The sequence below is a fragment of the Cryptomeria japonica genome, chromosome 3, assembly GCF_030272615.1.
Source record: "Cryptomeria japonica chromosome 3, Sugi_1.0, whole genome shotgun sequence".
In the NCBI taxonomy this organism is placed as follows: domain Eukaryota; kingdom Viridiplantae; phylum Streptophyta; class Pinopsida; order Cupressales; family Cupressaceae; genus Cryptomeria; species Cryptomeria japonica.
This window is the reverse complement of record NC_081407.1, coordinates 662,221,963-662,238,039: the sequence shown is the minus strand read 5'-3', so window position 1 is coordinate 662,238,039 and position 16,077 is coordinate 662,221,963. Positions and strand designations below refer to the sequence as shown.

General features: G+C 34.9%; 1 protein-coding gene across 1 annotated transcript in view; it reads right to left on the bottom strand.

Annotated features, from left to right (window-relative positions):
- Positions 1–16,077, bottom strand: part of LOC131068411 (immune-associated nucleotide-binding protein 9) — a 91,035-nt gene that overhangs the window by 43,199 nt on the left and 31,759 nt on the right. Inside the window, exon 3 of the mRNA XM_058003600.1 lies at positions 1,003–1,280. Coding sequence (XP_057859583.1) covers positions 1,003–1,280 — 278 coding nt within the window. The remainder of the gene's footprint in view (positions 1–1,002; positions 1,281–16,077) is intronic.

Below are 16,077 nucleotides of genomic sequence, written 5' to 3'. Positions count from 1 at the left end.
TAAAATTTCAGTAAAAAAATTAAAAATACACTTGTCATAATGTTTGCAATTATGATAATTTTAAGAAAAACATTTCTACAAAGATCTAAAATGTAATGGACAGTCTCTCAATTAGAAATTTATTTCATAATTTCTTATCTTTATTTTAGAAATTATTAAGATGAGAGCTTTAATTCTTTGGTTTAAAGTTATTAAGATGATGTTTAGTGCTGTATCAACATTTTTTCTTTTCTTTGATGGCAATTGTTTGAGAGGAGATTTCAGACATTATATAGCTGTCAATGTTCTCTGGTTGTAGTGGTCTAATTAGTTTTTAAGGCGACCAGTTTCAATTTTTTAAACTTAGTTACATGGACTTCCCAATCTTTTAGGGCAACCACAGATGCATACTTTCAATTACGTGAAAATTTAAAACCCATATACTAGTTTTATTTATTCTAAGTTATTGTATGCAAGAATTGACATGCAGTTCTCTAGTGGTGCAGGCTTAGGCTTAATAGAGATTTGTAGGAGGAGATTTATAACACTGGCTTTGCTGGTGTCTAGATGATATAATTAAATTAAGAATAATTGACCAACTAGTTGCTCCATATTTTTTCTTTCATTATTTAGAACACATCAATATTCCATAGCCAAATTCAAAGTTCAAAGTTCACAGTTGCATATTCTAAACAATAATTTCTTAAACGAGTCTGGGATAAGGTATGAGAGACATTTTATTTTTCCCTAATAATATTAAGGTTTATAAGTTTGTACTAGTATTAATAGAGTTCCCATATTTTGTCTTTCTTGAAGGCTAAAGAATATTTTCTTTTAGTGTCCTAAGCATATGTTTGCAAACAATTTCAATTTCTTCTTTTTGGTCTTTCTATATGTTTAAAAAATAGCTTGAATAATCCAGTACAAATTGAAGCACAGGTATATTCACATGCTTTCCATTATAATTATTAGAGAGCATAACAAACAAGAAAAAGAGACATTTTAACACAACAAAACTCTTACCGAGAGAGGTTTTGGGCAGGTACTTAAGTAGTCTTCTAATGTAAAACCATCATCATTATCAAAGTCGTCACCACCAGTGAAGAGTAATATCATGTAGTCTATGACTTTTGGCCCAAACAGCATTTGCATGTTATCTAGAACTTCAGCTTCTTCTTTGGTAAATCGGTTTTTAACAGACAGTACCAGAATAAATGCATGCACCCCATCCTTTGCAAGATCAATACATTTGACAATTTCCTTGAAGACAAATTCTGGGCTTACACTTGTGTCAAAGACACCTGCAGTGAAAGAATGTACAATGAAAGCTTGAGTAAATAATGTTTTTTAAAGCAGCAATAACAACAAAATATATAAGATTTCGATACTAAATCTGAAATAGTCTTAAAATTTTCATATGCAGTTTATTTAAAAATTATATTCACAACAAAAGGTCGGTCATGTCGAATTATTCTGTATATACAGAGGGAAAAAAAAACTTCCGATTACATCCTTGGATATGGTTTTAGTCCTATCAGTTTGTTAGTAAAATTTTCAAAGATAATGAATAATAGAAATAAAACAATAGATTTATAACATAAATTTAAGAGATACAGCTGGGTATAAATATATAATTTGTATTTGTCACACAACAATATTGCAATCCTTTCATACTTATTTAGATTTAACTAGTTATTAAAGAAACTTGTTTAAATTAGTTAAAATTTATTTTTTTTATATAAAATAGGATTTTCCTATATCCTATGTGTACATTTTTTTAAGTTTTTAAATTGTGAAAGTTATTTTATCTTACAAAACATTTTGGTCTTATAGAATGGATTTTATCCCATTAAGATTATCAAGTTTTTTTAAGTGATTTTTTATTTATGATTTTGATTTAAATGATATATATATATTTTTTTAACATATGTGTAAATATGAATACAACCCACACTTAAAATTAATAATATAATTTAAATTTTTTTTTTTTTTTTTAAAACTAGATTTTGTATTTTTAATATATATATATATATATATATATATATATATATATATATATATATATATATATATATATATATATATATATATATATTTGCTCGATAATAATTGAAGTTTTATTGATATCCAAAAAAGTGTAAATAACATTGAAACTGCTCCCCAAGTATCTGATTATGTGAAAAAGGCAATTCAGCCACTACGACATAATACTACAAAATTCCTACCAAACATGTCTATTACAAAAGTCAAAAAATAAACCACCCAATTACATCACAAGTCCCCAAACTAGCATAATCTATATAGATGGATAGCAAAAAAGACATGAACACCACAAAAAAAATAGGAAAATCTTCAACTCACTAGACTTTCCTCCTATGCTTTCCCATCACCACCCCTGTATTTCGGTTCTCTGTCACCTTCGGCTCTCTTGGGCACAACACCCGTCTCGGTTCTCCCTCGGCTTCTGCCTTGGCTTGTGCAATGACCACATACAACTCTTTAATTTCCACCACCAATTTCAACACGTCCTAGCCACGCCTTGCTTCCTCTCTGCGGTGAAATTTGCATATGCCCCTTGCCCACTGAAGAAAAGGATACCGACCTACATTTCTACCACTTGCACCTGCCTCCAAGCCCTCCCGCGTATCAAAACCCACACCTGGTTCAACCCATTCTAAGAGGGAATCTATCCCCACCAAAAAACTTCATGAACTATCATCTGCATTACTCTTCTCGCTGTCGCTGTTCATTCTCCCAGCTCCAAACCCTAGGCCATAATGAGCGAAAAAAAATCCATCTCCATTTTATACTTGAATTTGAACAAGTTGAAGACACCTCCCACCATTATTGCAACACTCTGGGCCAATAATTAATCCAAGAATTTGAACTCCTTTGCAATTACCTAATGGTAATTTCCCCATAGAAAGGATAAATCTGCTTCCTACTCTGCAATGTAAAATTAGCTTCCATTATCACCACTCTCTCCACTTCACCACCTCCCAACTCTATTTCAATGATCTTCTAAGAAACCTTGCATTGTTTTCGGCTTCCTTCTCAATGAAGCCTCAAGAGTAATAAGGACAATGTTAAATGCGAATTCAATCAACTTGAAAGCCATCATTAAAAGGCCTTCATTGCATAACATGATCGCCACCCTTTGTAAACACACCTTTGTCATCCATATTGAACTCAAATTCATTATCATTAATGTCATCTTTGCACATCCTCAAAAAAAACATTTCGAAAGTCCTCCACTCTTAATTCGCCAACTGCTTCAAATGTCAGAGCCCATTTCGAAAGTATATCCGCCTCTACATTACTTGTACACCTCACATGGCTTATTTGAAACTCATCAAAGGATTTTAGTTCTTCATTGATATTGTAAATCCAACCTTGTAGATGCCATGCCTCAATTCCGTCCTTCATTAATGCCTGGATAATAATTAAAGAATCTCCCTCTAAATGCAATTTTCTAGCATCCAATTGTTTACACATCCTAATTTCTAACAAATCTGCTGATGCTTCAACCAAATTATTTATGCCTTCTTCCAATTTTTGAGCTCCTAATGCTATAACCTCACCCTTCCAATCCCTCACAATGACTCCTGCCCGTGATGGTCCTAGGTTGCCTTTATAAGCTCCGTTAAAGTTCGCTGTCCACCATCCCTCCATAGGTATCTCCCACTTAGCACTAGGACAACCATTGTTGGTTTGAACCCAACTAAGCCCGTTAATGGGCCGTATTTTTTAATATTTTTAAGAGCATAGTTTGTTTCTAATTATTTAAATATCTACAAATATAATTTAATAATTTTAAATTGAAAAAATTCATCATTATTTTTTACTATAATGTTTTTATTATATTATAACTATAAATAATATTATATTGATGTGAGAACTAAAATTAATATTACATAAATATAATTAAAATTATTTAAGAATGAATTTTAGATTTAATCTTATCGTTATAATTATAATAATTTTTTTTTTATTAAATTAAGGTTAATCTTTTAATTATAATTATAGTTATCTTTTATTAAGGCAAGAGTTATTCATTTTGGGTGGTAATATTGGGAATTTTGTCAAATTATGATGTAGGTGACAATGAAAATGGAGCACCATAGGTTACAACAAAAATATTTTTGGTAGAAAGGTTAGTAGGCATGACATCAAAGCGTTGACTCCCTTCCACAAGGAGGATTTGTGGTCTTGCAATGAAGACCAATCTGGGTAAGTATATGGTTCATCTCTCAAATAGGGAGAGAGAAGGTCTCATCAAGGTGGACCTTTTCTATTGATTTCAAAGGGGAAGGCATAAACAAAAAATTATTGGAGGAGAAAACCTTTAGAAGGTGTGTTATTATTAGGGGGAGAATTTTGTTGGTTTTTCGTCAATAACAAAGGGGAATATTGCATTGATGTGAAAGGTTTCAGTCATTTATATCATTCATGTCAAGCTATCTAGAAGAATGTAATTATTTTTTATGTAGATATGTTTGTGCATTTGAGTTTTGGAAGGATAAAAAAGGATAGTGGTAAGTTATGTTGATAATATCCATTGTAGAATGTTTGTTGTATCATCTTGTATCTATTCCTCATATAGTGTCTTACACTAGTAAAATTTTGTTGTTTGAGGTGATCAAGAAAGGGTTTGTGGAATGGTCTATTCCTCATATAGTATCTTACACTAGTAAAAGTTTTTGCTTTGCATTTATGTTGGCATAACTGATGGTGTTGGCACAACCGGTTCATCATATTAGTATTCTCATTGATGACTAACACTTACTGGTGAATAAGGCCAAGCTCTTAGGCAAGAAGATGCGGTAAACCTCAATGGTTTACTCATGGCTGCAAACAATATGGAGGATTCAATGATTCCCTAATATGCATCATTGACACACTTAAGCAGTGTGTTGGTAGAAGACTAATCGGTTGAAGGATAAACAGAGTAGTCGATCGGCCAGTCATGCACCTAATAGGTGTTGAGATCAGTTTCTTAAAACTGGTAGATAAAATGATGATGCGGTCACAAGAGGTGTCTTAGATTGCAGTTTAGTAGTCTTATGCATGACTGAAACACTTTGGATAGACAAGTGATCAGTCTAATTGATGATCAATGACCGATGGCAAAAGGTGAAGAGTTACATATGTGACCCGGTGATATAGGTTGAAGGATGATATTCACCAAGAATCTCAAAGCAATGACCACTAATATGGATGCGATGACCAAAGGTGAGTCAGTCATGGTGAGATGTCATCAAATAAATGGATAGTGAAGTTTACAATAGTTAACAACCAGTTAAGGTGAGATTTGCGTGGATTTTTTGGTTTGCATTAAAAAGACAGAACACGACCTAGAGGTTGGTGAAATTATGTGTTTCAAAGGCAGTTAAGGATGAATCACTGGTGAGATTGATGGAGAGTGTGCAAAGAGAGTGATGGAAGATTTGGAAAGTTTTGAATTTTAAATTTACCAAGTTTTCTATAAAGGTTTTTGGCGAAAACCAAAATGATTGATCGTAAAAATTGCAAAGTGCAATTCTGAGGAGAGGTGATCCTGCAAGATGAGAAGAGGGCGCAACTGCTAAGTGAATAACAAAGTGCTGAAGAGAGTGTGCAGAGCTCAGATAGTGTGAAGAGTAGAGAAAGAATGTAGAGCACTAGAAGAGTGCAAAGCAAGTATGATGCAGAGCACCGGTAGAGTGCAGAGCAAGTGTAACCGGTGGTTAAACCGAAGAGAATCACTTGGATCTAATTAAGCTAAGAGTAGGTATTACAATAGATCATTCTCGCTATTGTTTTCTAATAACTACAATAGTAAAATCCCGTAACTAGGCGGACTTTAATAGGTCCCTTTATAAAATCCCTTAACCAGGTGACATCTTAAATGATGATCCTAAGTCCTTTAACAAAGCTACCTCTAACAGGGTAAACGTTCTAATAGGTTGTAAAGAAAATCCCTTAACCGAGTGGCACCTAACATTGTCTTTGTAATCTCCTAATAGGGATGGCTCCTTACTGGGCGTACTCCATAAGAGTGTAGATTTTGTGAGTTTCTACTCACATAGTGGTTTTTTGCCATTTGGGTTTCCACGTGATAAATATTGGTGGTCATGTGTGTTTCATTTTTGTGTGCATGTTTCTTATCAAAGCTTCTTATAATGATAAGTGTTAAGTTTGAATAGAAGTTTTGATTAAGGTTAAATCTATAAAAATCGGTATAGTGTTGATTCACCCCTCCCCTCTCAGCACTATTTGGGACTAGCAATTGGTATCAAAACCTTGGTGCTTAGATTTAGAAGAGCTTAAAAACTTAAGAAAAGATCCAAAATGATGCGAAAGGAAGGCCCCAAGTTCTTTAAGGAGAATTACACATTATGGTGTGGTAAAATGAAGCTCTACCTAAGAAACCTAGGAGATCAATACTGGAATCATGTAATCATAGAATACAATGAACCTGCAAGGGTTCTCACTGCAGATCAGATCAAAGAGAAGTAAGATAACATTGCAACTATGGATATGATTGCTAGTACTGTATCTGATAACGAGTATGGTGAGGATCAAGATCTAAAAATAGCCCATGAGATATGGAATAAGCTGAAGACTATTTATGGAGGAGATCCTCATGTACAAAAGGCTAAGGTGGAAAGTTTAAGAGGCAAATTTGATGAGATGAGGATGCAAGAAGGAGAAAATATAGAATAGTATAGCAAAAGAATAAAGGATGTGGTAAATTCCATCAGAAGTGCTGGGGGAAAACTTGAAGAAGATGATATGGTTAGCAAAATCTTGAGAATCTTGCTATCACAATATGTCATAAGGATTTTTGCAATTCAGGAAGTCAGATCTTTGGGAATAGTTAATGTTACACTTAACTCTCTGATTGGTAAGTTGACTACCTTTGAACTGACCAACTATGATAACAGTATGCCTAAGATTGATGCTACCTTCAAATCTTCCATGACACTTGCACCAACAATGAGAAGAAAAGAAACTGGAAGTAGTTCTACTGCAAGAACTGGTCATTCTCATGAACATGATAGCATGTTATTTGAAGAACATGAACAAGATGAGCTTGAAGCCCTAATAGCAAGAAGGCTGCCAAGAGGAAAAAGGAAGTACAAAGGTAAACTACCCTTGAAGTGTTTCTCATGCAATAAAATAGGTCATATTGCATCTAGATGTCCTAACAATGATAGAAAGGATAACTTTAGAAGATACAAAGAGAAGAGCAAGAATGAGTGCTATTTTGCAAAAGGAGTTACCGATGAAGAATCAGAAGGATCTGATGGAGAAGGGATTGCATTTGTAGTGGTAAAGGAAGATAGTACAGAGAAAAGTGATATGACACTGATTTCCTGTTCAAACCGGTGTGGAGACTAGGTAATTGATAGTGGTTGCACTCACCACATGACTGGTGACAGTAACAAATTCCTCAGCATGGAGGACTCTGATGGTGGACTGGTGAGATTCAACAATGATGCTCCCTGTGTGGTAAAAGGTAAGGGATCTACTTCCCTAAATGATAAAACCAATTATGAAGATGTTTACTGGGTAGAAGGGCTAAAGTATAGTTTGTTAAGTGTTGCACAAATTAACAATAAGGGTTATCGATTGGAGTTTAATTAAGGAATATGCAAAATAAGTGATAAATCAAGAGGTCTGATTGATACTGGTAAACAAACTAAAGGTAATATGTTCTACCTAGACACCACTGTAGGAAGTTGCCTAATGGCAAAGGTAGAAGACAATTGGCTGTGGCACAAAAGATTGTGTCATGTTAATTTTGATAGCATAGCAAAGGTTAGTAGAATGAAGTCTGTTAGAGGTATGCCTGACATTATGAAACCTGAGAATGCTATGTGTAAAGATTGTCAGCTAGGAAAGTTGACCAGATCTAGTTTCAACAGCAAATCTTATTCATCTGAGAATGTGTTGGACCTAGTGCATAAAGATTTGTGTGGTCCTATGAGGACTAAGAGTTTCTATGAGACCGGTACTTCATGTTGTTTGTAGATGATTTCTCAAGAATGATGTGGGTTGTATTCTTGAAAGAAAAATTTGAAGCCTTTCACATGTTCAAGGTCTTCGAGGCTCGAGTGGAGAGAGGAACTGGTAACAATCTGAAATGTTTGAGATCAGATAGAGGAGGAGAGTTCACCTCTCAAGAGTTCATAAATTACTATGAAAAATAGGGGATTATGAGGCAGATGTCTGCACCTAGAACACCTCAATAGAATGGAGTTGTTGAAAGGAGAAACAAAACTCTAATTGATTGTGCAAGGACTCTGATGATACAGAAGGATATTCCACATGTCTTCTAGAGAGAAGTAGTGAGTACTATTGTGTATACCTTGAACCAGATTTAGGTGAAGAAGGGGACAAATAAGACTCCCTATGAATGATAGTGTGGATACTCACCCAATGTGAGTTACTTCAAGGTATTTGGAAGCAGGTGCTACATCAAGAGGGATGAGTACTGTGGAAAGTTCGATCCTAAGAGTGATCAAGGAACCTTCTTAGGTTACTCCACAAAGAGTAAAGCATACCAGCGTTTGAACAAAAGGCCAGATAAGATTGTGGAGAGTGCAAATGTCAGAGTAGATGAGTTCTCTGAGAAAAATGAACATGACAACAAGAGTGAACTAGAGGACTATCAAGGATTCGTTTACCCTGTACCAGTCGAACCTGTTTTAGAGAATCCTAATGTAGCTGCAAATGAGGAAACATGTGAAGTAGAACCTGCACAACTGGTAGAAGAAGCTCCAAGAAATGAACTGGTACAACCAAGGTATGTTAGAAACAATCATCCCACTGACAATTAATTGTGACAAAAATGCAGGAGTATTGACTAGAAGAAAAGAGAGGGAGAGTACCTATCTACTCTCTAAAATTGAGCCCAAAACAACAAAGCAGACTCTAAAAGATGAAGACTAGATCAAAGCTATGGAGGAAGAACTAGAGCAGATTGAGAAAAATGAAACTTGGATCCTTGTGCCCAGACCGCAAAACAAAAATGTAATAGGCACCAAGTGGGTGTTTAGAAACAAAATGGATGAAACTGGTCAAGTAGTAAGAAACAAAGAAAGGTTAGTCTACAAAGGGTATGCACAGGAAGAAGGTTTGGACTATGGATCTAGACCTTTGCACCGGTGGTTAGGTTGGAAGGAGTCAGAGTCTTGCTTTCTTATGATGCCTAGAAGAAGTTTAAGGTCTACCAAATGGATGTCAAATTGACATTCTTGAATGGTCTTCTAGAGGAAGAAGTGTACATTGAGAAACCAGAAGAGTTTTCTTCAGAAGATGGAAGAGACATGGTATGTAAGTTGAAAAAGGCTTTGTATGGGCTAAAACAAGCACTAAGAGCTTGGTATGAGAGGCTGCACTCATTCCTAATAAGTATAGGGTTCATGATAACCCGTGACAATAATAACTTGTATTTGAAGACTGGACAACAAGGAAAACATTTGATCGTAGAGATTTTTGTAGATGACATCATCTTTAGAGGAGATGATGAAATTACAGAAGAAATGAAGAAAGAATTTGAAATATCCATGATCGATGAAATGAAATTCTTCATCAGTCTGCAAGTATCTCAGCTAAAGAATGGTATATTCATTAGCCAGACCAAATATACAAGGGAAATGTTGAAGAACTTTCTAAAGGAAGATTCCAAACCTGCTAGAACTTTGATGGTTATAGGTTGCAAGCTCTCCAAAAATGATGAGGCTAATAAAGTGAATGAGACATTATATCGATCCATGATCGATAAGTTGCAGTATGCAATGCATAATAGACCGGATATAGCACAAGAAGTTGGATTGGTTGCTAGATTTGCTGCAAATCCAAAAGAGACTCATATGGTGGCGGTTAAGAGGATATTTAGATATCTTAAAGCGACTGATGAGTACGGTCTCTAGTATCCACATAAGGGAAATTTCAACTTAAGTGTCTTCACCAATGGAGGTGCATTCTTTCTTGGAGATAGGATTGTGTCATGGACAAGAAAGAAACATAATTGTATCTCTTAATCCATAGCTGAGGCAGAGTATGTGGCTGCTACAATCAACTATACACAAGTAGTATGGACTAAGCAGATCTTGGAAGGTATCCAAGAAAAGGTGACTGAACTGGTGGTGATACACTGTGACAATACAAGTTCCATTAACATATCAGAAAACCTAGTAATGCACTCTAAGACCAAGCTTATTGCAATAAAATATCATTATCTTAGGGAATAGTTGGAGGACAAAGAAGTTAGATTGGATATGTACTAGCCAAGGAACAGGTTGTAGAAATATTTACCAAGCCGCTACCTAAGGATACTTTTGAGTATCTCAAAGGTAAGCTAGGGGCAATTCCCCTACATACTCTAAGGTGAGTGAATATCAGAACAACATTAATCAAGTATGATTTTCCTAAAAATTCTATGTATTTGGATTGATGATTATGGACTACTCCTATTAGGGGGAGCATTTCATTGCAGCATGTGAAATAGGATGTCTAGACTACACCTTTGGCATTGCTGTCAAATGAGGAGTGAAGTCAGATGGATCATGAATGAAGATGAAGTCAGATGTGACATGAATGGAATCTAGTGAAAGGGGGAGTAACATCTTTACAAGATCAAATAGAGAAGCTGACCAATACAAAAGAAGCAGAAGTGACTGGTTGCTAAAAGAGAAGTTTGAAGTGTTGCCATCAATGCCAAAGGGGGAGATTGTTGGCATAACTGATGGTTTTAGCACAACCAGTTCATCAGATTAGTATTGTCATTGATGACTAACACTTACAAGTGAATAATGCCAAGCTCTTAGGCAAGAAGATGTGGTAAACCTCAATGGTTTACTCATGGCTGCAAACAATATGGAGGATTCAGTACTTCCCTAATATGCATCATTGACACACTTAAGAAGTGTGTTGGTAGAAGACTAATCGATTGAAGGATAAAAAGAGTAGTCAATTGGTCAGTCATGCACCTGATAGGTGTTGAGATCCGTTTCTTGAAACTTGCAAATAAAATAATGATGCTGTCACAAGAGGTGACTCAGATTGTAATTTAGTACTCTTATGCATGACCAGAACACTTTGGACAGGCAGGTGATCAATCTAATTCATGATCAATGACCAGAGGCAAAAGGTGAAGAGTTACACCGGTGAACCAGTGACACAAGTTGAAGGATGATATTCATTGGGAATCTTGGAGCAGTGACCTGTAATATGGATGCAATGACGAAAGGTGAGTCAGTCATGGCAAGATATCATCAAATAAATAGATAGTAAAGTTTACAATAGTTAACAACCAGTTAAGGTGAGATTTGTGCAGATTTTTTGATTCACATTAAAAAGACAGAACACGACCCAAAGGTTGGTGAAATTATGAGTTGCAGAGGCAATTAAGGATGAGTCACTGGCAAGATTGATGGAGAGCATGTAGAGAGAGTGCGAGAAGATTTGGAAAGTTTTTAATTTCAAATTTAGTAATTTTTGTATAAATGTTTTTGGCGAAAACCAAAATGATTGATCGTAAAATTGCAAAGTGAATTTTTGAGGAGAGGTAATCCAGTAAGATGAGAAGAGGGCAGGACTGCTAAGTGAATAGCAGAGTGGTGAAGAGAGTGTACAGAGCTCGGATAGTGTGAAGAGAAGAGAAAGAATGCAAAGAACCAAAAGAGTGTAGAGGAAGTGTGATGCAGAGCACTGGTAGAGTGCAAAGAAAGTGTAACCGGTGGTCAAACCGAAGAGCTTCATTTGGATCTGATTAAGCTAAGAGTAGCTATTACAATAGATCATTCTCTCTATTGTTTTCTAATAACCGCAATAATAAAATCCCTTAATCAGGTGGACTTTAACAAGTCCCTTTGTAAAATCCCTTAACCGGGTGACATCTTGAATGATGATCCTAAGTCCTCTAACAAGGCTACCTCTAACAGGGTAAAGATTCTAACAGGCCTTAAAGAAAATCCCTTAACCGGGTGACATCTTGAATGATGATCCTAAGTCCTTTAACAAGGCTACCTCTAACAGGGTAAAGATTCTAACAGGCCTTAAAGAAAATCCCTTAACCGGGTGGCACCTAACAGTGTCTTTGTAATCTCCTAATAGGCATGGCTCCTTACTGGGCGTAATCTAGAAGAGTGCAGATTTTATGAGTTTCTACTCACACCGTAGTTTTCTCCCAATTGGGTTTACATGTGATAAATCTTGGTAGTCATGTGTGTTTCATTTTTGTGTGCATGTTTCTTATCAATGCTTCTTATACTGATAACTGTTAAATTTGAATAGAAGTTTTGATTACTTGGTTAAATCTGTAAAAAATAGTATAGTACTGATTCACCCCTCCCATCTCAGCATTGGTTGGGGCTAACAATTTCGCCAAAATTGGTACTTATATTTATGGTTCAAAATCAAAATAAAGTTACTCACTTTGTATCAAATTTGAGGGTTTCATATGTTGAGATTTGGAAAATACAAATTTAGCAATGACAAAGTGGTCATTGTGTGAGTTAGCTAACTAAGTTGGTGTTCCCATTTGATGCATCAAAGATTTGTTACATGTGGTCATTGGTGATAGAGAGTGGATGATCATTGGGACTAGATAATTCTACATTGGGTAATGCATAGCTTGTTATTTCTTTTGGTGTAACGTGTTGTATATGGAACCAGACCTATTAGATGTTTGATTAAGGAACTTATTTGTGGCTAACATGCAAATGTGCATGTGAATGTAATTATCATTGTAACTCATATATATAGTTGATGTAGGTTCATTCCTAGTGTGACCATTTATTGTTGGATCTATAAGGAGAGGTTGGTGTTGGAGTATGGGGGTGATGCAATGTTAGTAGTATCCCAATAATTATGGAATTTTATTATAAGATTATATGTACTACAAAAGTAATTCTAATGTTGTTTAGATCTGGTAGAATATGCATGCTTAGCCTTAAAGGTTTTAAATTCACACCTTTTGAATATTGATGAGATTGGTGTCTCATGTACGTTTGTGTGTCTAAATGGATTTGGAGATTGATGTTTCTGGAAGGTTGTTGCCTACTTCAAATTATAAGTGATCTATTATTTGTGACGATGGATTTGGACAATATATCCAAGTAGTTATTTTGACTATGGTTTTCCCTTCTAGAATTCCATGTATATTTGGTGCTCCCTTTTGTGATTGTGCGTTTATACTTATCATTTAATTTGTTCTTTTGTGATTGTGTTTCTAAATATATGCTAAGTTAGAATAAAAGTTCAATTTTATATATTGATTTAACCTCCCCTCTTAGTATATTATGTGTCCTTCATGTGGCTCCCTCAATGATAGCATGACAAGTTTAAAAGAAAAGAAGTAGAATGATATTCTACATTGAAATTTTATATGAAGACGAAATTATTAGGAGGATCAAAAGTTACATCTAAAATTAGAAATCTCAAAATATGCTCTAAAGTCCAGCTCCAGATTCACTAAGCCGAATAATGATATTTAAAACTAATGGGGATCTTTGAAGGCACCAAAAACAAAACTTAATGTCAAGAATAATGAAATATAAGATTAAAAAGGGGTCCCCATGTGGTAGATCGAAACATAATTTTAACAAAGTTTTAAAGCGTAATCGTACACTTGCAGGAGCTTGTTGCATTATCCATGATGATCAGGGAAGGTGTATGGGGAGCATATCTTGGAAACTCAAAAATTTTATCAACAATGTAGTGTAATTGGACATATTAGCAAAGGTTTGTGTTTGCGTAGGGGAAAAAGGTTACATCATATAGATATCAAGGAGATGTTTTCCTATAAATAAATGTAGCCACTAAGAGAGAAATATCGAATTGGAAATAAAAAATGTGGATTCTAGTAATCTAGGAGAGCTCGGAGAGAATGGAAGACTTTTCAATTACACACGTGTATAAAGAAGACAATGGTGCTAGCGATTGCGTTGCAAAGTATAGGGTCACCTAAGATAAGGTGGAGGTGGAATTCAACCATATGACATGGCTTAGGCTTAATACAATCTTATAAAAAAATATTTATAACCAGGTGAAGCCATGTACTCACACTGGTTGTGAGGTGATGGACAACTCGATGGGAGTTGTACTTTGACAATTTTCAGTGAGTGACATCAACCAAAAGGGGAGGACGATAGATATGTCATCCAAAATAAGTTTTACCATTCGATCCAAAGACATGGATTTGAGATAGGAAATTTGGAGAAGAACACAAGGAATTTAAATCCTGCTGGCCTTATCATAATGTAGATAAACGAAACAAGGAAGTAGAAAAATGATAAATTTGATCATCGTCGAAATTGTGCGCATTGGAAATGGGTTCAATGGAGATAAATTTTATTGCTGTGGGCCAAAAAACGATGATGCAATAGAGTAGAGAAAAACATTATGGCAGAGGAGGCGACCATGGGAGTTTGATGTAGGTGTTGAACGATAGGCTTTGTTGTAAAGCAGAGAAGGATCAGTATATGAAGGGAAACTTGGGGTGGTAGACACATTCATTTTGATTCAAGGTGAATCTCATTGGCGGATAAGGTTTAGGATATTTGTCATACCGATGAGCAACTATGATGTAGTTATGAATGCCAACCATTCCATCATTGTGAGACTGATTGTTGGTACTATTGTAGGGATATTTGATTTTAGTGCTATGAATAGTAGTAAAAGAGAAAAAGAGACCTAAGATTGTTCAATGAAGGGATTGAAAATGACGATCTTAAGGACATTGCTGCTTGTTTGACGACTTCTCCCCATCTTAGATAGAAAGGATGTATTAATGTGTTGATGGGCTGATGTACATCACGCACAAAGTATTATAACCTTTTTCTTAGTATTTTAATATAGAGGGAGGTACCCTCACTAGTACCATTTACTTATTAAAAAAAAGGTGACAGTTATAATTAAAATATTTGAATTTTGCTCCCTTCCCTCTCTCTCTCTCAACTTCTCTCTGTATTTTCAGGAAAAGGAGAGCAAAGGGCGTCTGTAGCGTGGGGAGGAGTTTGCCTGTTTATGACATTGAGAATGGAAATAGTATGGCTGAGGATCCCCCATACTTATTTCTGATTTCGGAGACAACCCCTCTGATATACTTCAGGCGAACTGTTATAATGAGAGCCAACCATGAATATCCTCTCACCCAACAAATGGTGCAAGCCTGAATTGACAAATATGGCCCCACTGAAAAACCATTGAGTTTAATGGTTACGTTTACGTGCGGTACGTGAAGGAGCAGGATGCTGATTCTGCCATTTGAGATCTCGACGGCCAATAGATCGACCACCTTACATTGTCCATGTTAGCATTCGGTTAGTCTTAAATCACACACACTAAACATTATATTAAGTCTAAAAAATGTCAGTCATCTTAACACTTTTAAATCTAAAAGTCAAAACTTAGTGTGTGTGATTTAAGTCAAAGCTTAGTATCCCATTGATATTATTTGTCAATCACAAATTTTGGAACTATTGTACTGGCTATAGGGGTGTTGTTCTTTCCAAAGAGATCATTGAATCAAAAAGTTTTTTTTATCAGTTAAAAAATATAAATATTGAAGTTGACTAACTCAGAAAAAGACATAAAAGAAAAGTGAATTTTAAAATAATAATAATTAAAAATTAAAATTGAGATTAATTTGATTAATATTACAAAATTTAGGTGTAATTTAATACTCAAACAATATATAAAACTACACTAAATCTTTAAAATTTTTTTTTTGTGATTGACAATTGAAATTAAAAATCTAATTAAGAATCTACAATATGTAGATATTAATTAACCAATGGACCCTTAAATATACTTTGCTACTACTTAGCACATTCGATGTATATATCAATTGCTATCTTCTATGCATATTGTATAAATGAAACTTAATATGAATATATACAAATTATACAACCATGAATCTTTACAATTATTAGTTCAAGTTGTCTACTATTGCTGAAAGCAAAACAAAATAAAATAACTAAATAATTTTACTTAATTATCATTCTATATTATCTCCTTCACTCATTATAAATAAATTAAACATAACCTAATGTACGCACTTTCTATTACAAGTCTAAAAAGGAAAGTACTCATCAGTACATGGTA